The sequence below is a fragment of the Chelonoidis abingdonii genome, chromosome 6 (assembly GCF_003597395.2).
Source record: "Chelonoidis abingdonii isolate Lonesome George chromosome 6, CheloAbing_2.0, whole genome shotgun sequence".
Classification (NCBI taxonomy): domain Eukaryota; kingdom Metazoa; phylum Chordata; order Testudines; family Testudinidae; genus Chelonoidis; species Chelonoidis abingdonii.
The window spans coordinates 20175942-20202261 of NC_133774.1; the positions used below are offsets into that span (position 1 = coordinate 20175942).

Here is a 26320-nt window from a genome sequence, read left to right on the forward strand (position 1 = left end):
CAGGAATATTTTGGACTGGAATGTGCTGGCTAATAAACTTCTATAGCAGATTTCATCAAAGATTTCCAAAGCACTTTACAAAGGTAGATACTATAATTATGTTTATTATGATATGACCTACACACACAGAGATCTGGGTCCCTTTATGCTAGGCATTGGACAAGCACATAGTAAGAGACACTCCTTGCCCCAAGAGATTATAATCTAGATAGTCAAAGGAAGTACTGTCACCCTATTTACATATGGGGAACTGAGGCACAAAGAGGTTGTGACATGGTCAAATTAACACCACAAGCCAAGCAGAGTGAGGAACCGAATCTAGATCACCAAACTACCAATACGATGCTCTGAAAGCTAGGTCAAATTGACAATATGGAAAACAAATCCAGACTTGAAACTTGAAATTGGCATGAGTTCTTGAAACCATGAAAACAGGAGAAGCTGAGATATTCTTTACAAAGGGCAACACGAATGTGTTACGGAAAGATATTTTGTACATGCTATGTGAAATAGCATACCGATTAACCTAGGAAAATTGATTAGGTAACATAATATTAGGTAAGTATAGAGTGTCTTGGTATGAAACAACATTCTGGGACTTATATACTTATTTAAATCCAATTTATTGGGGTTCAAAAATGTTATTCCACCCCAAGTTACAAGTTTGTCCTCTTCTTGCAATGAAACATATGTACAGCCCCCAATGGAAATAAGGGCTCAGCTACACAGTGCTGATAAAGAGCTTTGAGATCATAAGATGAAAAGTGTCATTCATTCATTCATTCATTCATTCATTCGGCCAGACTGGGGCTTGCTGTGGAGGCCAGACTTATATGTTTTCTTTCCCCCACAGCCACTGCAGTGTTTCTGAATAAAGACAAGGCAGATCATGCACTGTTTGGAATGCACCTTGTCACAATAGAGTGAATTTTTAAAGATGACATTTCAGCCTTAACTCTGAACTTCCTGACTTTGTGTTTAACTCAGACCCTAATATTATTTGAACTCTGATTATTTTTACAGTTTAATTGCCTTTGCTTTCAAAATCAACCATCATTTTCAGTAAAAGCAAGAGACAACATATTTGATACAACCGATCGCAGAAATTTTGTATAAGAGCATTTATATATTCAACCAGCTGAAACTGCTCCCCAAAAACCTTTGTAACCCATCGTATAACTAATAGTGAGACCAATTTAATACAAGTATTTTAATAGAAAGACAATAATATTTTCATCCTATCAGCTAAATGCACTGTAATCTATTTACTCAATTTATAAATGCATATTGTTTATCCAACGTAACAATCCCATCTAGGCTAATGTTGCAAGGTGTATCACATACATATACTCCGATGCTTTGAAAAGATGCATTATTCTTTTAGGGATGACAATGGCTTGGATTAAATCTATAAAATTTGCAAATGATTTCTCATGATATATATCAATGTATAGCACAAAACCAAAGTCATATTTATACAAACACTTATGTTATGCATCTCTAAGAATCTTGTTATATTCTTGTCACTGAATATTTACATTTAATTTATCACATATTCTGATTAGGTAACACTTTGTACAATTAAAGTATTTGGGAGGGGAAATGAGTGGGGGAGGGGAAGTTTGCGGGTTTGGTTTTGTTTACTGTATACCTAGTAAAACACAATTTCAAATTTCACAAACTTAAGGGGTATAGTTCACCTTAAGAATTATTTGGCCTATAAATATTATTAAAAAAAAACCCAGGTTCTATGAGTGTTTAAAAGGTTAAGTATTTCAATAATGTAAAATAGAATTTTTTAAAAAATGTTTGAAGGAGGAAGAGGTTTGATATGATTGTGCAAAAAAGTCAAATGCTTCTGGGTCTTGTAAGTTCAGAATCTGACCAAAGCAAACTTTCACTGCAGAGTTTTAAGACTTTGACTGTAGAGGTTTCTAACAGAAACACCTATCAACCTTATCTCCACAGTGAGATGAGACTGCAGGCAACATCATAATAAAACTCTCTCCTTATGACAAGAATACAACAGTATCTGTAATTGTCCTGAGGTGGTTAGCTGTCTACAGGGAAATATTTTTAATTCATAAGAAATTATGGAAAATTTTTGTATGACAATGATTAAGCAAGTAGAAAACAGACATTATAGCACACAAATAGATTGTGTATCAGAAAGAAATATGCAAAATTCTGAATCCTGGAAAAGGTTAATCGTTAATTTTAAAGCTAAGATAAAAAATACAGCACTGCATCTTTAAGAATTTGTGCCTTACGGCAAAAGTATGTCGCTTTTACAGTACAAAGCTATTCTGCCATTCCAGAACATTCAAAGATACATTCTAATGTATTTAATATTATCCATATTATGTACTGGCTTGCTTCAAAATGTAAACAGCTGTGAGGAATATATCATTTGAGGTTGTCATATAAGCTATTAAAAGCTAAAGTTTCATCTAAATTAAATCCATGGCTAACTTCAAGCATAAAACCACTCATAAAAACCTTTGGGGGGAATATTAATTATTTCTGTAAAAGGCCAGTAAAAATACATAGCTAAGTAAACTTTAAAAATAGGTATAGTGACATTTTAGTAAAACATGTCTATTACTAGCAACTTTTGTTTTCACAATTTCCATATTTCAACAATAAAATGATACATATTCATATATGTCCAATATCACAAACCGTACAATAATTGGAACATTTAAATTAATTGTTCCAATTGTAGCAATGCTGGTCCCAGGATATTGGAGAGACAAGGTGGGTGAGGCAATATCTTTTATTGGACCCACTTCTGTTGGCGAGAGAGACAAGCTTTCAGATTTACACAGAGCTCTTCTAAGCTTCTCTCTCTCGCCAACAGAAGTGGGTCCAAAGAAAGATATTATTACCTCAGCCACCTTGCCTCTCATATTTAAATGGTGATATTCATAGTCTTTCCCTTTCAGATTTCAATTTTATTATTTCTATGAGTAGTAATGAGACTACAGTTTCTCACATTCACAGGAGTAAATGAGCCTCTTTAAAACATGTTAGTTTGTAAACTTCAATTTTAATTGGGTTTACAATAAAAACAAAAAATCCATCTCAGATTGATATGTTAATTTGTTCAGATATTTGGCTAGATTGATTATCACTTAACACTTCCTAATACTCACATTTATATATAATGGAAATATGGTTATGATGTGAATAAAGTTGTCCATTTTTCAGAATAAGATTTTTTTGTTTACAGCTATTGATTTGAAAATCTACCCAATATATTTTTTAGCATAGATGTAAGGCTGTATCCACATATATAACAGTGCAGCACAAATAAAACTAATGGGAAGGTGCAGAGAAAAATACAATTCTTAGCCATACTAAAACTTAGAAGCTATACTTATTGTAATACTTTATCGTCTCTATTAAGGCTATTATAAATGTACAGTACATTACACTGAGATAAATACTTTTAAAAGCTGTAATATATATTTGTTAAGCTTTTTTCAGTAAAAATAAAAGAAGAAAAAGAAGAAGAATCTATCAAATGTTGGCAGATGAGAAAAATCAAATGAAAAGTTATTTGGATCACATAAGAAATGATTATATACAGCTGAAGAGACTTTTCAGCTTTTAATTGCCTGTGATATTGATTTCAAGGTAAGCATTTAAAAAAAATGTATCTGTTTATCTGAGATAGTATCCATATTCCCACAAAAAAAAAATTAATCAAGGATATTCATTACAAGTATATATCATATTTGGTGCGAGGAGAGAGTGGGAATCAGAGTAATTATTGACTATATCTTTATTTATTAAATAACCCATAACGCCTTTGACAACAGCTGGATTCCACTGGTTGACACCTGGTATCACACATGTAGGCAGCTACTGATGCAGTTACTTTTATAACTCTAATTCAGGTACATCAGTAGAAAATAAAGATGTTCTCCCTGTATTCTGGGTTGAGATCCATGTAAATTTCTCATAAATCCTTTCCATAAATCTCTTTTAAAATGCAAATCCATAAATCATCATAATACTGACAAAGAAGTTAACCAACAAATGAAACTAATGCTCATTCTATGCAGATCCACGTATAGGTAACTACCCAAACTTCAGGCATCTTTCCAGCACTCTCTTTGGAGTTTCCCCTGCTGAAGATCAACATGACCAAGACACATTTGTCCTCATCGTGTAATTAATCACTTCAAAGTTTGGTCAAGTGACAAGATTTTTAGACTATCCTTACCTTGTCCACAGTCTTTATTGATAAATGCTCTATGAGCTTGGAACTGGATTCACTTACAACCACTTTTGATCAAACAAAGCAAAAGAAAACACGAACGAGCTTGGCAGACAAGCAGTACTTACTGATGATGGTAAACCTGGAGGAACTTTTCGAACTTTCTTTGTTTGTACTTCTGAAAAAAAGATAAAATGCCATTGTAAGACATGTTTTCTTTGAAATTTGCCGAACAACAAGCTACCTGATTATGCTTCTTACAGCTTTAGTCTAGACTTTTAGCATTTTGGTAAAATAAAATGGATACCATTGCTACTTACTGAGATCAGGAAGTTTGATGGAAAGTTGCCGGGAAAGAGTGAATGTGTAGATTTGGAGTCTTAGATAATTTGTTCCCTCCTTAGATGGTTTTGTTTTTAAAAGGACCCTTGTGTGTGCAACCAAGGCAAAGCAAAGAATCAGCTAACATTAAAAAAAAACCCGTTTGTATTGCCAGCTAGAAGTACAAGCATGCTCTGTCGTTTTCAGTTAGATTATTGCTTTTACTATAAAATGTCGTTAAATAAAATGAAACGTCAATTGTTATTTTTTAATGGGGAAAAAAAGCAAGACGAAGTAACTCACCCATAGAAGTACTGTGAAGAGGCCTCCTTCGGGGGTTATTGCTAGAATACTGATAGTACTGAGAGCCAGGTTTGGTGGGTGAGAGAGCTCCTGGGTTGCCAATATCCATGTCACCTCCAAGGAGACTTTGCTAAAAGATTTTAAAAATAGATATTGTGAAATCTAACTTTCCCGGCCACTAGCCATTTCTTATTGCTTAAAATAACAATGTAAAGAAACCTGCATGAAGCAAACTGAAATATTATTTAAGAGCCTCCAAGATTTTAAAGTACACAGTACTAAACATTTCCAGTTAAAGGTCTTTCCCTTTGCTAAGGATGCTTTATAGAGTAAATTCTTTTTTTAAAAAAAGAAAACCTAGAATTACTTACATTTGAAGTAGACATGCCTTTTTATGCAAATACGATCATTGTTTAGCACAAACTTTTGAAGCTACATTGAGGAAATATATTTGAATACAATTCATTTTCTTCACAGCAGACAAAATGCGTCTGTAAACATATTTTTGTTAACAAAAAACACTTTATCCTGTTGCTAATATTATGGTTCAGTGTGTATTAAAATAGCTACATTGACTATCTGCATACAGCAAAGACTTTCATGTGTGTGCATGAAATATACAAAGCAGATACTATACAAAATATACACGCCAAGTACACAATATTTAACTAAGATGTAAAAATAAAATTACACATTGCTAAAAAAAATTGGCTAATTTAGCAAGTTATTGGAAAAAAATAATCCCAAAGTATCTAAGGCTATTGGAGAGCAGCAGCAGTGAAGGACTTTTAAGTATATCTAGTTTACGTTTGTATTATAACTAACAAGATTATGTTAGTTATATCCACAAATGCAAGATTTACTCAGTCAAGAAAGGAGTCTAGTTTCTATGAAATAGCAGGAAACAGTATCTGACCACAATAAAAGAGAAATTTTAGTCTGTAAGACAGTATGAAAGAAGAACAGTTTTCTAAGAGTAAGATTCTATTTGCTATAAACTACGTTGAAACTTACCCATAATATATAAATCCCCTGATTATACTCTGCATTGAACACATTGTTCTTTTAATTATTCTGATATGCAATAAAACAGGTGTAGATACCACCATTTATATTAAGAACAAATTTACCATTTAATAAAGACATTTTAAAATTAAGTACCAAAAATCTAACTTTATCGTTACTTGTAATCAACTTTTACTGACTGAACTAATTACTGTACTTGATAAAGTACAGAATGTGTTTTCCCTAATCTAAATTCTAATCACCATGTCACTCACAACAGACTTAGTAATGCTTCACTAACACACTATTCACATGCAAAATACTCTAAATAGGCCAATTATGACTCTGCCCCTGTTCCCTGGTTAACCCGCTGAGAACTGAAAAATTTCACAAGGCAGTCACCAACTAAAACAAAGGCTCCTTGTTTTAAATTAAGACAGTCTTTTTGATTCCTAAATAGCTCAACAAAGTGGCATGTCTTCCAATGAAAGCAGTTGGTCAAATATGACCCATGAACTGGAAAATCAGAAATTAAAACATCCTTATTCGCTAACTATACTTCTAGAAACATCCAAAGATAACTTTTGATTCTATAAAACTATCTTACTTTTATTCCAGATGAGCAATGTGTAAATAACTAATGGGTTATCAACAAGTAATCCTTGATTGATTCTATTTTAGGGCTTTTTACATAATGTGCTGTCTAGCATTTGGCTTTATAGAAATTCCAAAAGGATGTAATTTACACAGGCTTTAAAAATGTGAGAATGTCAGTCTCAACTTTCTTGTGGCTAAAATCTTTACATTTAGCAATTATTTAATATACACCTGTGGTGACTATGCTCTTGACACACAACTGCACTGACAAAAACGTTTGCAAGTGAGTCGAATAATGGCAAAGAAACACATACGAAACTGACTGAAAAAGTTATCAACTCATTCTGAGTATACTATTGAAACAAACATAATTTTATTGAATGTCTTTTACTGAATAATTCATTCTGGAATGAAAGACTGCTAGCCACAAAAATCCTACTCAACAATGTATTTTTTATCATATAGACATTGTTCATATAAAGAAAGACATGGATTATCCATGTGTTAGTTGTCTGAAAGATTTAACTCACAACCAGCCTTAGAGCTTTCTACATACATCCTATTTGATGTAACTGAATTTTTTTTAAAAGAGTATACATAAAAATGGAGTTTGAATTTTTGTACAAATAAAATGAATCTTGGTTAATCTAAAATAATATGCACACATTATATTTTTTTTGTTTTCTTCATTAAAAGACCTGGAAAGGTTGTGAGATCTCTATAGACAGAAAACTTAAAAGAGAACTATATTGGAAATAAGGACTGATAAGAATCTTAAAAGCAATCCATGATTTTTTTTCTTTAGTCATCTTTTTATAATGATTACTAATTTCTTGGTACCAAATGCTTGATGACATAAATCTACAAAGGTAGATAATAATATATGGATTATATATAAAGCAGCATTCTGGTACTCTGGACACGTGTGAACAGAAATATGCAAAAGTTTAAGAAAGACTGCAAGAAAGGACTTCCAACATTATGATACCGCCTTGGTTGCTTGTAGGGTTTGATTATTTAAGGAGTCGATGTGTATATTGTTGGTATATGAATGTGCATTACCTTTGCATGTACAGCATGGTCACAATTACTACTACATATTTTACCATCAATAATTTTCATGTAAGGTAGGATGTTATAAGCAGTTTCTTATCTATAATAAAGATCAGTCTTTCCTGAAAAAGCATTGCTGTCTCTTAATAAACTTTCATCACCATCACATAGACTAATTTCTTCTTTTTTAAAAACCTTTGTTTTTCACTGGGAGAACAAAGTCATTTTTCAAGGCAATAAAAATATGCATTTTTGTGCAGTTAAGGAGGCCTCCCTAAACACTCAGCTGTGGAAAAATAAGATATAAATATGTATGTATTTATTCTGAGATGCAGGTAAATAGAACAAGGGGTATTTATTATTGTTCAGCCTACATGTCACATTATTAATAGCCTGCAACAAAGAGAATGAGAAAACATTTACAAACCATGAAGCCACAGATTACATACCATTTAAGGTTCTTTGTCCATATTTGCCCACAATTGTACGAATTATTAGACATTCAAAATTCATATTTGCCATTAAGAAATGATGGACTTGCAAGTTAAGTGTTACATCTGTCAAACTCCTCTCCTGACTTTAGACAGGGTTAAAATGGTTGCATGTTTTCCATTTAGAGCAAGCTAATGTTCTGATGTTATCTTTGTGTCCCACCAGCATACTACCCAGGAAACACAGGAAACAAGATGCTGCATATCTTTGAGCTAAACTGTATAAATCTTACAGACATATTCCTGCAATTTAGCATACTCTGTGCAAATCCCTCCCCTGCACCCCTGCCGCCCTTCAGAACTATATAGTTTGTAGTGTACACTGAATTATCAAAAACAAAGAATGTAACACTGAATTTTCCAGTCAGATTTCAAAATTTGAGTTAAAAAAAAAATTACAGAAGAAAAGCAATCTCAACACAGCAAGATCCATTACCAGATTCAGACATCCAGCAGTTCTTTGTCAATTTGGATTTTTTGTTTGTTTGTCACCTGGAACTCGGTCTGTGTTTCTAACACACTCTCTGCCCTGTCTTCTTTTAATTTTAGCCAGGAAACCTTCACTTCATCCAGAAAATGAAATCACAAATTGAGTTTTTTAAAAAGAAAAAATTGTATTGATCAAAACTGATTAATACCTAAGTGGTAGTTTAAAAAAAATTGGACTGCTTCCATCATACAGCTGAAACTTTGCTTTTCAAACCAAAATGATTTTTTGCAACCGAATAATTGTTTCACTTTAATCATTTTTTAAAAACCTAATGGGTGGGAAGTAGATTTCTGAAACTATTATATTTACTCTTAATTACAGATACGAGTAAGATTAGAATAGGATGAGTGCAGCCTTTTATAAATATATAATTAATTCAGACGAAAGGAAAATGACCTTGAATGTTGTAATCTGGGGGTTGGAATCGAGTGGGGGTGTTCCTCCACCATCACCCCATCACAGGTTAGGGAAAAATATCTGCAGAAAGGCACTTTGCTGGACTTCCATGTATTCTGTTTTTCGTCACTCCCCATTACATTGTGATCAGATATCAAACACGACGAGATCATGGGGGATGTTTTAGAACAAAGAAAAACAATTTTAGATGGAACCAGATTAAGCTCCTTTTCTGAACTATTGCCAAATGCTTGAGAGTTGAATCCATGTTGGAGTATTCTAGTGCTTGCACAGCTGCAATTCTATTCTACGATCACAAACCTATGTGATGTATAGGGAGTGGGGGCCATATGTTCCCCAGCACAGTAAGCAAAAGGGTCTAAAGGTTCAAAGAAATGTCAGAAGGGACTGCAGGGAGGGGAAAGGTGACAGCACTATAGTATTCTTTCTTGTCATGTAGTTGTGTAAGAATCTCCATACCACTTATGTGATAGTGCTGCCATGTGGCATCGAGGATCCTGTGGCCAAGCCAGTGGTGGAGACCGAGATAGGAACTCAACACGTTATGCTCTTCAGGTGAAGAATCATAATTTAGAGATCAAGTGCATTTTACAATTCTATTCTGAGCAGCATGACAGGTATTTCCACACAGTGCATAAGGACCTATCACTGCAGCCAGGCAGCCTTTGTGAAAAGGATTATTGTAACTGGGAAGGGTGGGGAGGAGGAGTTCAGAACAGTGTTTAGCTGCAAAGGAACCCTGAGTCCATAGGACTTTCTCTAGCAATTCCTGTAGATCTCCAGGTAACCTAATCCAATAATATGTGACCTCCTCTTCCAAACAGCTTCTGACTTGCCACTCCTTAAATAGAATGGTGTTGTGGTTTCAGTCCATATGCTGCAAGGCAGGAAGAGGAACATAGACCTTTTCTGTGGCAAATTGACTTTGTACAGATAAATAAGTGCTGAGGACATAAAATGCTGAACTATTATTAGTATGTGCACACACACACACAATCATATATATATATGTGTATGATTAGATTATACACACACACACACGACTATACCTTTATTATAACTCTTGCATATCATGTATCAACTTAAACCAACAACAAGATAATTTAATAATAAACATAAGAATTAGAGGAAACCACCTTTTTCATGTAGAAAGAACACAGTAACATTATTTTTCATGATTCTTTCCACATTCTTTTTTGTGAAACCTTTTAGGAAGATTAATGGATCTGCCTAGCCTTTAGGAGGAGGAAATGAAAGTCTGTATTTTTCACCATGTTTTGCCCTTTGTCACATTCTTACTGTACACTATGGACTCACTTTGCAAGTTTTGAAGTGCTACCTGCAGTATTGCACCAATCCCGCTTTGCAGGCCAGTGAGGACGAGGAGCACAAGATCATAGTCACACTTCCTCCCTACTCCTTTCCAAGTGATTTGATCCATGAAGGAGGAAGGCTCAACTCCTTGTGGATGCATCCCCAAATACACTACTATGCACACATGTATGGAGCAAGAACAATCTAACTGTTGTAGAGTGTTTATACATCATGGAGCAGTAGATTATGTGTAATTATGACCTTTTTTCAGAAAAAAAAAGCAAGGAGAGAGGGATGTGCGATTCTCCTTAACATGAAAAATTTACATTTTTCAGAACCCTTCCACCCCACATTTTCAGACAATGGGATTTGGCTCTTATGTGCCTGTAGTGCGGCCCGGCCACACTTTGTCCCTCAGCAGGGCTGTGGGGGATCCCACCGCCTCACTGCCAATAGTCTCCTGCCCAGCCCTCGGTCAAGGCGGGGCAACAGACACAGCGTCAGTAGGCTCAGGCCCTCAGGCAGGGCTAAGCAGCTATAGTCTTAACCCCAGCCCGAGGTCAGCGCGGGGCAGCAAACACAGAGTTACTATGCTCAGGTCCTCAGGCAGGGCTGAGCAGCAGTAGTCCTATCCCCAGTCCTAGGTCAGGGTGGGGCAGCAAACACAGAGTTAGTAGGCTCAGGCCGTCAGGCAGGGAAAGGGGGAGTCTGCCACCCTGGGAAGGATGGCAGGGGGGACGCAGGCCCTCCCACTCCACTGCGTCCCAGCCTGGGGCCCTAGCAGCGGCAGAAACTCGCTGCTGTCAGTGGGGATCCTGGCCGCAACACACTGACATTGGTTCTGGCAATGCTGCAGCCAGACTGGGGTCGACTGCCCCCTGGCTACTTCCACTCTCCCCCTCGTCGCGTACCTGAGTCCTCGTAGCGCCATCAGTAATCTCAACCACCATTGGCTCCTCTGGGTAAGTGTGTGAGGGTGGGTTCAGCGGCTCCTCGGAGTAGTTGGCCAGAGGCAGGCTAGGCTCTTCCTCGCGGTAGCAGGCAAGAGGCAGGCTCGGCCAGTCGTTCTCAGGGTAGCGAGCAAGAGGTAGGCTCGGCCCTTCCTCGGGGTACCGGGCCAGAGGCAGGCTCAGCCAGTCGTCCTTGGGGTAGTGAGCAAGAGGTAGGTTCGGCCCTTCCTCGGGGTAGCGGGCCAGAGGCAGGCTCGGCCAGTCGTCGTCAGGGTAGCGAGCACGGGGCAGGCTCGTCTGGGCAGGTGTGAGCTCCAGCTGGCAGCAGCCGCAGATGTCTGGTCCCAGCAGTGGCTGGGCTCCTACTGAGCTCTGCAGGTCTGCTTTTATACTTCTGGGTCTAAGCCGTGACCTCTGAGGGGCGGGCGCAGGACCCAGTGGCTCCGCCCACAGCGGGGTTCGGGAAGGGCTGTCCCTCAGCGGGGCTGTGGGGGATCCCACCGTCTCGCTACACACCCCCCAAGACTGACTCCCGTCTGTCAGGGTCAGCCCTCTCTGCCTCCCCCAGGCGGGACAAGAATTCCGCGTTAAGATGGTTCTTACTGGCCCTGTGGCAGACGGTAAAAGCGTATGGCTGTAGCGCCAGATACCACTGGATGAGCCACATATTATTCTTCTTCATCTGAGCTAACCAGCGAACCGCGGCATGGTCGGTGACGAGTATGAAGGGGGCCCCCATAAGGTAATACTGCAGGACGTCACAGGCCCACTTTACTGCCAAGGTCTCCTTCTCGATCACGGCGTAGTGCCGTTCTTGCAGAAACAATTTCCGACTAAGATATATGACAGGATGTTCCTCACCATCCACTTCCTGGGACAGGACCGCTCCTAGGCCCACCTCTGAGGCATCCGTTTGGAGGATGATCCCTCTGGAAAAGTCCAGACTGTACAAGACGGTTTTGCAGCAGAGGCAGTCTTTGAGGACCTGGAAGGCACAGCAACACGCTGGGGTCCACTCTACCAATCGGGGACTTGTCTTGGTCAGGAGTCCCGTTAAAGGGGCTGCAATGGACGCAAAGTCGGGGATGAACCTCCGATACTAGCCCGCCAGTCCGAGAAACTGGCGCACCTGCCGTTTCGTGGTGGGGGGTGGACATGCAGCTAGGGCTTGGACCTTTCCCACGAGTGGTCTCACTTGTCCTTTCCCAATAGTGTACCCCAGGTAGGTGGTCTACTGCCATCCGATATGGCATTTCTTTGGATTGGCGGTCAAACCTGCGGCCCATAGGGACCGCAGGACCACCCCCACAGACTCCAGATGGTTTTCCCAACGATCGCTGTACATGACAATATCGCCTAGGTACGCAGATGCATACTCTTGATGTGGATGAAGAAGGCGGTCCATGAGCCGCTGGAATGTTGCAGGGGCACCATGGAGACCGAAGGGCATCCGGGTGAACTGGTAGAGGCCCGAGGCTGTGGCAAATGAGGTCTTTTCGTGGGACACGGGGTTGAGGGGGATTTGCCAGTATGCCTTTCTTAGGTGAAGGGTCGTAAGGAAGCGAGCCTTGCCTAAACAATCCAGCAGCTCGTCTACCCGTGGCATCGGGTACGCGTTGAACTTAGAGATAGACTTGACATGGCGGAAGTCGATGAAGAAGCACTGGGTGCCGTCCGGTTTAGGAACCAGGACTTTGGGGCTGCGCCATTCACTCTGCGACCATTCGATAACGCCCAGCTCTAGCATCGCCCGAACTTCTTCCTCGATGATCTGCCACATCCTACAGGGTAAGGGCCTGGTTGACTCTCGGATCACCACCCCCGGCTCAGTCTGGATGGTGTGGTGCTCGAGGGTCGTGCAGCCTGGCTGGGCAGTGAAAGTTCTACAGAACGCTTGTAGGAGGGACCCGGTCTGTTTCCGTTGCTCCTCCGTTAGTGACGCCCCGAGCTGGGGTGTCATGGGATCTTCGGGCAGAGTAGCCCTAACTCCGGCTCTGGTGGACAGGGGTTGATCAGGAGGCCTTCTCACTCTCGCCAGGGTTTCAAGAGATTAATATGATACCTCTGTGTCTTCTTCCAGCGGTCGGGCTGGTTAATCTCATAGGTGACTGGCCCGACCTTCCAAACCACCTCATAGGGCCCCTGCCAGCGGGCCAGTAGCTTGGATTCGTTGGAGGGCAAGAGAACCAGCAACTGGTCTCCGGGTTGGAACTCGCGAGCCCAGGCCTCCCGGTTATAGGTCTGGACCTGAGCCTCCTGCGCCGCCTTCAAATTTTCTCGAGTGAGCATCCCGGCTCGGGTGAGATGATCCTGAAGCTGGAGGACATATTGTAGAAGGCCCTGAGTGGGTGATGGGGTCTGTTCCCAGGTCTCCCTCATGAGGTCCAGGAGCCCCCTCGGACGCCGGCCATACAACAACTCGAAGGGGGAGAATTTGGTGAAGGCTTGGGGTACTTCACGGACGGCCTGGAGTAACGGGGGGGATCAACTGGTCCCATCGGCGCAGGTCCTCAGGAGAGAACTTGCGCAGCATGTCTTTCAGAGTGCGGCTGAACCGCTCCACCAGGCTGTTGGTTTGCGGGTGGTACACTGAGGTGCGCAGCTGCTTAATTCCGAGGAGTTCACAGACCTGCCGCAGCAACTGGGAGGTAAAATTGGTACCCTGGTCGGTAAGGATTTCCCGAGGCAGGCCCATGCGGGCAAAGACCTTGACTGGTTCATCGGCAATGGTCCGCGCCATGATGCTCCAGAGTGGGACAGCTTCGAGGAGGCGGGTGGCATAGTCCACGATGACCAGAATATAAAGAAACCCGGCCCGGCTTCTCAGGAGGGGTCCCACCAAGTCCATCGCCACCCGCTCAAATGGCGTCTCCACAATGGGCATGGGTATTAGGGGGGCTGGGGCCATCCGTGAGGGAGCGGCCAGCTGGCACTCTGGACAGGAGCTACAATAGTTCCACACCTCCTGGTGCACCCCAGGCCAGAAAAACCGGGACAGAATTCGGGCAAGGGTCTTTTCCTGGCCAAAGTGCCCGGCCGCTGGGACGTCGTGGGCAAGCCTCATTACCACTCATCGATGGCACTGAGGCACCAACAGTTGTGTCTGGATCTCCCCAGCGCGGGAGTCTCGATCCACCTGATAGAGACGGTCGTGACGTAGCTCGAAATGGAGCCAGTTCTTAGCCCGGGCTGGATCAATCAGGGAGCCATCGACCGCTGCGAGTTGTTCATACGCCCAGCCCAGGGTGGGGTCCTCCCTCTGGTCCCGGCAGAAATCTGTGTCAACTGTGGGGTTGTCAGTGAGCATCAGCAGGAGGTCATCTGACGCGCTGTCCTGGCTCTTAGGCCTTACCTCTTCAGCCTCCTCCGTCGGGTCCTCGGGGCAATCCCCTTCCAAGACAGGGGTGACCTCAGAGCTTTCCCGTCTATATGACTCCAGAACGTCCGGAAACTCTGGCTAGTCGTGCCCCAAGATCACAGGGTAGGTGAGGTGTGGGGCCAGACCGCCCACGATGGTTTGCGTGACTCCATCCACGGTAAGGGGGACTTGGGCACTGGCGTAAGGTCGAACGTCGCCATGAATACACTGTAACCAGATAGTTCCCAGGCGGTGGTCTTCGGGGAAGCCAAGGCTTTGGTGGATGAGTGTCTTCCCGCAGCCAGAGTCAACCAGGGCCTGCGTCTGGCAGTCCCCGACAACTATGGGTACGGTGACTTTGGCAGCCTGCGGCAGTCGGGCACGGTTTTCTCCGGTGCAGACGTGCCCAAAGCTGCAATCCATCTCCGTGCAGTCTCGTTGGAGATGCCCATGCTTCCCGCAGGAGAAACAGAGCCCAATTTCGGATTGTCCGGGTCAGGTCGAACCACCCTTCGGGCCCGCAGCGGGACTCTGCGGGGTGCGGCCAGTCCTGGTCTCAGGGCCTGTAGGAGTTTGCCGAGGGGGACCCTTGAGACGCCTAGACCGGGGTTCCTGACTCCGTGGGGGCGTCCGTGGTCCAGCCCGGGTACTCACCCGTCTTTCGGGTTTGGGGCACTTGAGCCCTGGAGGGGTGACCCCGCAAACCCGGCCTGACCGAGGTTTCCGCCGCAAGGAAATTCTCCATGACGGTGACGGCGGCCGCTACCGTCGGGGGCCGGTGACGGAGCACCCAAGCCCTTCCCCGGGACGGGAAGATGAGGAGGAACTACTCCAGGACAATCTGTTCCATGAGCTCTTCAGGGTTCCGCCTGTCGGGCTGTAGCCACCACTTACATAGGTCTCTCAGCTCCTGAGCCACCAACCGGGGGCGGGCGCCTGCGTTGTAGGCCAGACTCCGGAACCGCTGCCGGAAGGTTTCCAGGCTGACGTCTAGGGCGTCCAAAGTCGCCGCCTTCACCCGGGTATAGTCCCTGGGATCCTCTGTGGATAAACGCCGGCACGCTTTTTGTGCTGTCCCCGTCAAATAGGGGGCCAGGAGGGTGGCCCACTGGTCAGGGGCCCACCCGGCAACCTGGGCTACCCTTTCGAAAGTCACCAAGAACGCTTCGGGGTCATCCAGCGGGCCCATTTTGGTCAGTCTTGCGGGCGAGGTTAATCGAGGGGTCCCGTCCGTGCCTCTCGGCCGCAGGTCTGTGGGCCAGGGCAGCGCCATCGCTAACTGCTGTAAACATTGTCACTGGAACTCCTGATTCTGGGCTGTTAGGTCCTGAATCAGCCGCTGCTGCTGGGCTCCCAGCTGCTCGACCAGCTGTTGTTGCTGCTGGAGTTGGGCGGCCTCTTGCTGTTGCTGCTGCTGCAGCTGGGCCGCCTGCTGGCGCTCCTGGCTCTCCGTCAAAAAGGTGAAGAGCTTGGCTAAGCCCATGTCTCCGGTGGGGGATCGCTCTCCCTCAGACCCTTTCTCACAGGGGTCAAGGGCTTGTGCCCACATTCTGGGCAGAGTCCCCACTTCTGGTACCATGTGTAGTGCGCCCCAGCCGCGCTTTGTCCCTCAGCAGGGCTATGGGGGATCCCATCGCCTCACTGCCAATAGTCTCCTGCCCAGCTCTCGGTCAGGGTGGGGCAACCATAGTCTTAACCCCAGCCCGAGGTCAGGGCGGGGCAACAAACACAGAGTTACTATGCTCAGGCCCTCAGGCAGGGCTGAGCAGCAGTAATCCTATCCCCAGTCCTAGGTCAGGGCGGGGCAGCAAACACAGAGTTAGTAGGCTCAGGCCCTCAGGCAGGGCTGAGCAGCAATAGCAGGTTTCGGTCTCCTCAGGCCAGGGAAAGGGGGAGTCTGCCACCCTGGGAAGGATGGCAGGGGGGAGGCAGGCCTCCCACTCCACTGCGTCCCAGTGCGGGGCCCTAGCAGCGGCAGAAACTCGTTGCTGTCAGTGGGGATCCTGGCCGCAACACACTGACATTGGTTCTGGCAGTGCTGCAGCCAGACTGGGTTCGGCTGCCCCCAGGCTACTTCCACTCTCCCCCTGGTCAGGTTCCTGAGTCCTCGTAGCATCATCAGCAATCTCAACCACCATCGGCTCCTCTGGATAAGTGTCCAAGGGTGAGTTCAGCGGCTCCTTGGGGTAGTTGGCCAGAGGCAGGCTAGGCTCTTCCTCGGGGTAGCGGGCCAGAGGCAGGCTTGGCCAGTCGTCCTCGGGGTAGCAAGCACGGGGCAGGCTCATCTGACCGAGCGTGAGCTCCAGCTGGCAGCGGCCACAGACGTCTGGTCCCGGCAGTGGCTGGGCTCCTACTGAGCTCTGCAGGTCTGCTTTTATACTTCCGGGTCTGCGCCGTGACCTCTGAGGGTCAGGCGCAGGACCCAGTGGCTCCGCCCACAGCGGGGTTGGGGAAGGGCTGTACCTCAGTGGGGCTGTGGGGGATCCCACCGCCTCGCTACAGTGCCTAAATCCCTTTAGATATTTAGGCTCCTAAACCAGTTTGGCTAATTGCAGTGAGGCCTAAATACCTTTGAGAATCTGGGATTTTGTCTATTTACAAACTTGCAATCTAGTCAATCTGAATGTGCCAAAACCACACCTAATTAATGACGAGATGGTTAAATAGGAGTGTTGATCTTTAACTGTCTTGTCGCCTGTGATTTTATTTCCACAATATTCTACCATTTTGAGACAACGAACTTTAGCATAATCACTTTCCCATACATAAATATGAGATAGAAATCTGAATCTTACATTTTGAATGCTGGAGAAGAACCCAGAATTCCATTCCATCATCCAGGCTTCAGTCTCTTCTTCCTGTTCTGGGCTAAGTTTATGAACTTTTTATTTGGTAAAAATCACGTTAGCTAAGTAATGAAGATGTTCCATACAGTCTCTGAATTGTTTCTCTGTTATCTCCTTCTATGGTTTCAGTTCTTTGTTGTTAATTATATTATTAAACCAGATTTCCACTGAGACTGTGACAACAGTGTCATCTGCCCATAATCTGCCAAGTCCCTTCAAAAGCTCCTTCAATGACTTTTCGGAAGTTTAGCACCTCTTTGTAGAGCCCTCTGTTGTGTAAAATATGAACTCTATGTTTTTATCTAATGTCCTCATGCTTAGTGTAAATTTCAGCATATTCAGAGTAGCTGAATATGCAAACATAGAGACAATTTCTTGAGTTTCACTGAATGTATTTGTGAAGCTGAGCCATCAATTCTCATTCATACAACAAACCAGGACCCTAAAAGTGTTTGAGGAAGAATTTTGAACTTCCATTAAGTGCTTTAACTTTTCTCCAAGAGGTTTGTATTGCTTCTTGAACACCAAGTCAGAAGTTTGAGTAACTGCACCTGAGACGCACATCATCTTTTCTTTTTCTTTCCTCTGTCAGAATAAATGGCAAAGAACTCTTTGCCATAGTTTTTTTCTCCATGGTTAGACGGTATCTTTACCAACCTTCACACAACATTCTGCAGCTTTCTTTTCAAATGTTGACCTATATCTTTGTAAGAATGCTTGTAGCTATTACAAGGTAATTTCTCATGTTCAACCAACCCCCATGTGTTAATGTCCTTAATGTTGATTCTCTGAGTTCTTTTTTTAATAATTATTCTCTGCCCCCACTATTTCTTCACTGATATTACTTAGCAACTTTCAGAGATCAATTATCTGCCTCTCATTTGTTTTTATGGAATAATCATAGATTGATCATTTTCATTTTGGGGGCATCAAAGACAAACAAAACACTTCTCTTCAATAAATCTGATGTTGAACCACTGATGGACAGTCAGGCATAGGGTTTTAAATTATGTCGTAGCTTCTATGTTTTTATGATGAAGATGCTGATGATGGAATAAAACATCTCACTTGCAGAATCAGCACACTCGATGTTCTTCTCTTTTACTTCAATAGATAAATTTTCAATTGGCACTTTTAACCTAAATCTATTTTTTCTACACTTTTTAGGTAAGCATATGCACAAATTCTTTTTAATTTTTTGTACTTAGCAACTCTTGACAAAATTTACTTTTTACTTCAGAAGAATTATCTGGATTCATTTCTTCTGTATCTTCATTCACTTCTTCCCTACCACTTCCTTCAACCTTAGGCATGAAGGGTTAGATGAATTCATACACTTCTGTTTGGTGATCACTAAATACTAATCATTTGTTTGCAGTATTGATCCACAGCTTTCTCATTTTCAGTGTGGTTCACTCCCTTATTATAAGTATCACAGTATCTGATATTTTTCTTAAAGCCCTAAGTCCCAGCATTGTGAGAATCTCAGCTTTCACGGTTGTGGAGAAAATGTGGAAAATGTGACCCAAATGTTACCTAAAGGCTCAGAAGGAGAAGGAAATAAACCTCCTCCAAAGTTATTATCTTTAAAATCTCATGATTTTTAACCCAATGTTTTGGGGAAGGGAAGGAGTGACTCATGATTTTTTAAATGCTTGGGGTTTAAATTGCTGAATTTACTACATTCAGAATGAGAAACAACTACCTATTCAATTCAACATTGTGAAGACTAAAAAAAATATGTTAACTAACATTGCATATTATCAGATACCATGTCCAGCTTCCAGAATTTTGTAGAGGCTGGTGAATCAAGCATCTACAATATTCACATCTTCACCCACTTCCCTATCCAACATCCAATGACAGCTGATTCCACCTATTGGACACATTCATTTCTCCAATAATTCCACTCATCCTTCTTCATCCTCCAGATTTCAAGAAAATTTGACACCTTTCTGATTGTTTACTAACATAGGTCTAACAAGGACTGTAATATTCTCCACTTCATTTTTAACTTTTCAGAATACAGTTTTCATTCACAGAAGGGAATTTGAGCCTAATCTTTCCACTGTCAAAAACTTTCATCTATATGTAAACAATCCAGACTGACAAGGACCTTTTAAAAAAACCTGAGTGCTGTAAACGGTCTGCAGGGAGGCTGGGGAATCTAGATCTACACAAAGTCCATTACTCAGGGAATCCCATCCAGGATGAACTCCATTCAGTTTGCCAGTCAAGAGAGGTGCAGTTTTGTGCCACCAAAGTTGATAGTACCCATTCATCTTAGTTGCACAGTTGTGCTGCGTAACCAATCTAATAAGATATTATAGTCAAGAAACTGTCGCAAACTTAGACCAAAGTGATGCAGTTTATACACCAACCTAAACCAAATCAATGTGAATAGTATCTGAGAGGTAATGGCAGAATCTTTTTCCAGGGCAAGATAAGCAATATAGAGCCAACTTTTACCCTCAGTTTACACCTGTGTAAATCCACTGACATATAGGTGCGCTACAAGAGGGGTAAATTAGGGCAGAATTTGGTCTATAGTCAATATTGGATCTAATGTGGATTGCTGCTCAGCTGCATATAATTAAGCACTGTCTGCAGAATTTCTTACAAAGCAATTCTGTGATGCTAGAATGGAGAACTGCCGCATCATCACACAATTCAATTGTTCTACAACTTCTCCCTTGTGTAAATAAAACATCCACTCACTCACCTCTTCTATGCAACAACGAAAATTAAACATTAAGAGAAAATCTGCCTATTTCTGTGTCCCTGCACAATGCATACGATAAGAACAAAATGTAGAAAAAAGTATGTCTGCTAACAGACACTTTCTCTGCCTCCCCCCAGTACAGTACAGCAAAACATACAAAAGCTCAGTTATATTAAGTGTTTCTGTATTTTAAACATGCACTATATCAGAGTACTGGCATATGATGTAAGTGTTACCAAGGTAACTACCACTTAATATATAGTGGAGTAATAGTCAAACAAAACTCGTGCGTGTTGGCATGTAAATTAGAACTGCCCGATGGTTATGAATAGGCTCAAGCATCCTCCTGTTTTACCGCTTTTCACATTCTTTTAAAGAATGTATTACAGTGTAATATCATTGTTCGCAATACCCAATTTCATCCACTTTTTTCCAAAGTTTCTCAAATCCTATATCCATCTGGTACTTATCAGCAATGTGGTCACTTATTGGGGATGATAGGAGGGGAAGAATGAGGGTTAATGAAGTGTAGAAATTCGTACTGTGCAAAGAAAAGAACTTTTTTGCATTTTTTTTCCCAGAGTAAATACACAAGAATTGCAGGCAACAATTCCCTAGTCAGTCTATACTACTTTTCCAGTTCAAGTGAGTCCTTTCGTGTAGAATTCAATAAGTATGTTCTAATCACTACTTGCCTTAAAATGTTTCTTGTTGGCAAATTATTTCAAAACCTAAAATAGAGCAAGTTTTAAAAGACCTGTTAACCTAACAAGAAAATTAACATCACTCTTCCCTGTGTAAACATTTAACTATAAAGAGCTTACTACAAGAATAGCAGGTCGAGTTGTTTCAGATGGGGCAAAATATCCTGACACGCTTCAGTCTTTAAAAGGTGTTTAGTGGCTGATTTCCCTTTTTTAATTATATAATTATTTTTCTCTTTGAATATGAGAACACAGAAAAGGCTTAGACAAGTTCAAATTCAAAAAGAGTGTTTTTTCTGAAATTAAGTGTTAGCAATATTTTTACCTAAAAAAAAAGTTACATTAAAAACATCCAAAAGACCAAGAAAACTTCCTGTCTTTAAAACAACAAACAAACGAATCAAAACCAGCTAAATAATTTAATTGCTTAGAAGAATGCTTTTGTTAACTCATTACTGTTTGTTGGTCTCAAAGATACTACGCTGTCTACACTGCTATGTAAGCCTAGGGTTCGTAGAACTCCAGTTAGCAGACCCTAGGTTTGTTAACTTAGGGCTTGAGTGTCTTCACTTAATTGTAAATCCAGATTAGGAATTGTTGAACCCTGGATCCCAACCTGAGGCTTCCGCATCTACACTGCATTATGCAGGCCCAAGTCCAATCATCCTTATACCAGACTTCCTAGAGCCCTTCCAACATGTGGCCGCTCTAGCCCTTTGTTTGTGGTGCAGTGTGGAAAAACTTGAGTGTCCACCAAACTTGATTGTTCAGAGCACAAAGAAAGTTGGCCCATAGGATTGTGGAATACTTTTGGTGACCTCCCAGAACACAAGTTCAGTGGGGCTATGTCTAAATTGCAAAAGCAATAGGACTTGCACCCTGGGTCCCAGCTTGATGAGGCCCAGACTCTCCATGCTTGTGGAGCCCTAGGACCTTGTGTCTGAGCCTCGGGTTAGTGCGATTTAAGTGTACAGGAAAAGAGGGGCAGGCTTAAGTCTGAGTTCAAACCCTGGGCTTACACTGAAGTGTAGACATACCCAAAGATAAGCAATACTTATCCCTTTCTTACCCAGAAGCAAGCTACTGTGTGTAAAATAATGTTATCCAGAGACTAAAAGCAATTTAAAAATCTTTCCACAATCTAGCATGTCATACTCAGGCATTTGAAAAATGTGAACAGATCTGTCTGTCAGACATATTTTCAAAAAGACACCATCCAGTTAAAATTCATATATTTACCAAAAAGAAAGTGGGAGGAGCAAAGAAGTGGAACTTGAACCATATATTTGTATTAATGGGAGAGGACACAAGGAGCGGTACTTGAACCAAAAAGGCAGTTTAAATTGTGTAAGGGGTTGGACGCAGAGTGCATGTTGCATGCTCCTCTCTCTGCAACTCCAAGAAAGCCCTTCCAAATAAGCACCATGTGGTTTGACTCAGCAAGCCACACATGACCTATTTGATCCTACTCCTGCAAGTATGTTAAAGGACTACATTCTTTTCCTCCTCAGAGGGTGTTAACTTCTTCCACACAGAACAGATCTGTTGGGATTGCTGCACCAGGGTCTGCATGGACAGAACTCAGTAACTTTTCTTTTTCCCTGGAGGAAGACGTATGCATGTCTGTGGATAAAACTGATACTTACTACCTTACAAAACTGCCTAACGTGAAAGACATTTGTATGGCGGGGAAAAGATAATTATATTCTTTAGAGTCAGATAAAAACTAAAGATACCCAGGCTGGGATAAACAGTGTGTTTCTCTGCTGTTCGAATGCATGTCTGCAAATGAAAAATTCAACTCCTGCAAATACATTGTTATGCTTTGCTATGGTTTGTTTGTGTTTTTTGGCAAAAGACCCTTAAAAATGATCAAACTAATCTGATTGGCATTTCAATACTACTTAAAAATTTATGGGTGTTCACTGTCTTCATTGTTATAAACTTGTGTTTATTTTGTATTTTACAGACTAGGGTTACTCAGGAAAATATAAAAATGTATTTTAGTGACATACTAATTCATTCTGAGATTTTTTTTAAAAAAGTGGAAAGTATCCATTTAACTGTATTTAAATTCCTCTCTCCTAATTTCAATATTTTTAATACGGTCAAAATCTAATAAATGCAGTCCAAAGGCCATTCACACACGCTGTAACAACTACATATTATTTTATAACACAAAACGAACGTCAAAGAAATTCCAGAGCAATCTTCATTTTAAGTACACTCCAACACCTGTAAAGTTTATGACACGTTGAGTTTTCAGACAGGATAAAAAATTATACTCGTCCCCACAATATATATCAGCAAATTCAGCTAATGTGAAAAAAACAGCATCTCTTCTTTTTTTTTAAGCTGAGGTGGGTAAAAATATAGTGGTGGTATGGTCATGGAAGCCAAAATAGAGCATGACGCACCACAGTTATACCTAGCTTTCTTGTGAATGGTCTTTTAGTTAGTTTAGCACTCCGGGAAAACTTCTGAATTAAAAATGTGCATGTGCTTTCAATTAAAAGCTTAAGAATAAAGATTTTGTTTCCATCTCTCCCTTTGCTGTACATACTGCACACTGACTGCATCACACAACCAGCAGGTGTAGATTCCAATCCTAAGGAGAGAGAAAGAGGTGAAGTTTTATTGCCTGGGTGCGTCAAGATCACCAGGTGGCTTCTTCATCTGTGCCAGACGCTTCCCATGTAAAATAGGAAAGAATGAATTCAACAAACTGAGAGCAAATTAGTGTACATGTTTCACTCCATCAAACCTTTATGATAAATGACAACTTCCTCTCCTACCCAGCCCCAAAGTCTCTATCTTGACATATAAATGCATTACATATATGGTGCCCACTATTAAAAAGACAATATTTATGTCAAGGATCAGGCAGTACAAATATAGTGGGCCCAATCACCAAACCCGAAGAACTGAAAATAATAGGCAGCAGGATTAAAACAAGCAAAAGGAAGTATTTTTTCCACACAACGCACAGTCAACCTGTGGGTGAAGGCCAAGACTATAACAGGGTTCAAAAAACAACTAGACAAGTTCATGGAGGATAGGTCCATCAATGACTATTAGCCAGGATGGGCAGGGATGGTGTCCCTAGACTGTTTGTCAGAAGCTCAGAATGGGCAACCGGGCATGGATCACTTGATGATTACCTGTTCTGTTCATTCCCTCTGGACCACCTGGCATTGGCCACTGTCGGAAGACAGGATACTGCGCTAGATGGACCTTTGGTCTTACCCAGTATGGCCGTTCTTAATCACCCTCATACATGAAAAAAATAATAATAATGCTTTGCATTTTCATAGAACTTTTCATCTGTAGGATAGTATGCATTACTCCTATTATATAAACGGGGAAACTGAGGCAAAGAAAGGTTAAGTGACTTTCCCAAGATCACACAGTAAGAGTTTGTCTACATGCTGAATTCCACTGGTTCAATTTAAAGTGTGATTTTAAACCAATTTAGTTAATCTAGTGTAAAAGACTATGTGGACACTTATTTTGCATTAAACCAGGCTTATTTCACTTTACTTTAAACCAACTTTGAGGAGGTTAAAGCTAAACCAAAATAAGCCACTCAGATGAAATAGAAGTGTCTACATGGGATTGTAGAGATTTAACTAAACCAGTTTAAGTTTGTATGTACACAAGGCCTTTAGTCAGAGGAAGTGAAGAATAGAATCCAGGTACTCTGACTCCCAAGTCTGTGCCTACCCTGCTAATAATTCAACCCTGAATTTGAACTGGCAACCTAAGGGCAGCAGCCCAATTTAAGGGAACTCTTCACTCCCCTGGACCTATGAAAAGGTGAAACAATGCTCCAGGATCCAACCACTTGGTCATGTTTTGGACAATAGCTCACAGAAAGAGGGAATCTGCAGTGCCAGAGGTCCTCTGCAGCAAGACCTGGGAAATTATTCCAGAAGGAAAGTTTTACTTGTCAGTGGTAAGAATGATTTTCAAGCCTGGCCAGCACAAATTATTTAGTATCCTTGTTGTTTTCAGCAGAGGCACTAAAAATTGTATGGACATAAAGGCTGAAGATCCACCACTTCCAGGTCATGGGAAAGACATACTGGTAGAGCACTGTAAAGAAGTGCCACTGCCTATATATCACATGGGTAGAGGACTTTGGATAAAAGATTACAGTTTCCAAGCCTATCAGTCTATCATCTTTCACTAGTGTTAAATTCATTAAAAGAAAAATTAAAAACCTTAAACCTTTCTAGTTTTCCACTAGGCAGGATGAATTGATCATCTTAGTGCAATTACAGTAGGTTCACTTTGCATCCACTTTTTGTCACAATGTCTATTTATCTAACACAGGCATTATAAAAATAACCCTATATGTTATGACAGTATGTAAAAAAGATAGAAATACCCCTGTGCATTACATTCCAGACATATATTCGGTTTTATTAGACATTATATGGATATTTTTCCCAAGATAGTTTTGAAAGGCAAGGATATGGAAAATATCCACTTTACCTGAACCACAGTGTTGACTAGATCTACTTTACTAGTAAAATAAACAGGCTCTCTTAATAGCCAACCTAGCCCTCCTTTCAAAGAAAATAGTTTTTAAAAATAGAAAAGCCTATAAAATGCAGACAGATGGCCACATTCTGTCATTAACTTCAAAACAAAATAAAAATATTAACTTTCTCACTGTTGCTAAACATACTGCAGCAAGCATTATATGTCTGGCAGACATATACCTCATCTGCTGCAAAGACATAAAGACGTACCTGGCTCCTCTGTTATTATTTATTATGTGGTAAGCACCAACAATGTATTCAGCATTCTTCATAGCAATGGAACAAAAAAGAAAATCCTACTCCAAATAGTTTCCAAACTAAACAAGATACAGAGAACACAGGTCGCATTAGGATGCCCAGAAGAGAGACTCATGTACTGGGACATGGATCTGTTGTTGTTTTATGCATTCACTTCTGGAATGCTCATAAGAAGTAGGTCTTTAGGAGGAACCCGAATGTGAAGAATATCATGACTGGCAAACTGGCAGATGTATGCAAAGGGAGCATCTTAGTACACTGAGTTGGAGAAGGGCACAAAAGTGGTATTGAGAGTGATTTATTATTATAACATCTGCTGGATAGAGAACCTTTCACCTCTCGGTCAATTACATACAGTCCAGTTCCACAGTGATAAAAAATGTTTACCAACTAACAGCTTGTGGGTTATGGTTTAGTGGTTTCTGTCCAGCTCCCAAAGGACACGTATCCATACCGTCTAAACCAAAATCACAATGTGCTCTAATGGGCCATTTTATTGACAGCTTCTACAGAGAGGCCAAAGACTCAATGGGTATAATGGACGATGACCCTGTGGGCAATTTACATCCCATGGTAGGGCTGATGTACACTGGCAGGACCAGTGTGGGCACGTCTGCACTGCTGCTGCCCCTGGAGTACCTGTTTATGGATAAAGAACTTCAAATCTTTATAGCTGACATTGTGATATCTTTCAGAAGTGCTAAATACATACAACTCCC

At 41.7% G+C, this 26320-nt stretch overlaps 1 protein-coding gene across 14 annotated transcripts in view; it reads right to left on the reverse strand.

Annotated features, from left to right (window-relative positions):
* The window catches only part of TCF4 (transcription factor 4), a 357326-nt gene that overhangs the window by 141760 nt on the left and 189246 nt on the right, over nt 1-26320 (reverse strand). For all 14 annotated transcript variants that reach the window (XM_032779777.2, XM_032779781.2, XM_032779778.2 and 11 more), the window contains 2 exons: nt 4850-4979; nt 4354-4403 (listed from right to left, as the gene is read on the reverse strand). In XM_032779777.2, the coding sequence (XP_032635668.1) occupies nt 4354-4403; nt 4850-4979 (180 nt within the window). The remainder of the gene's footprint in view (nt 1-4353; nt 4404-4849; nt 4980-26320) is intronic.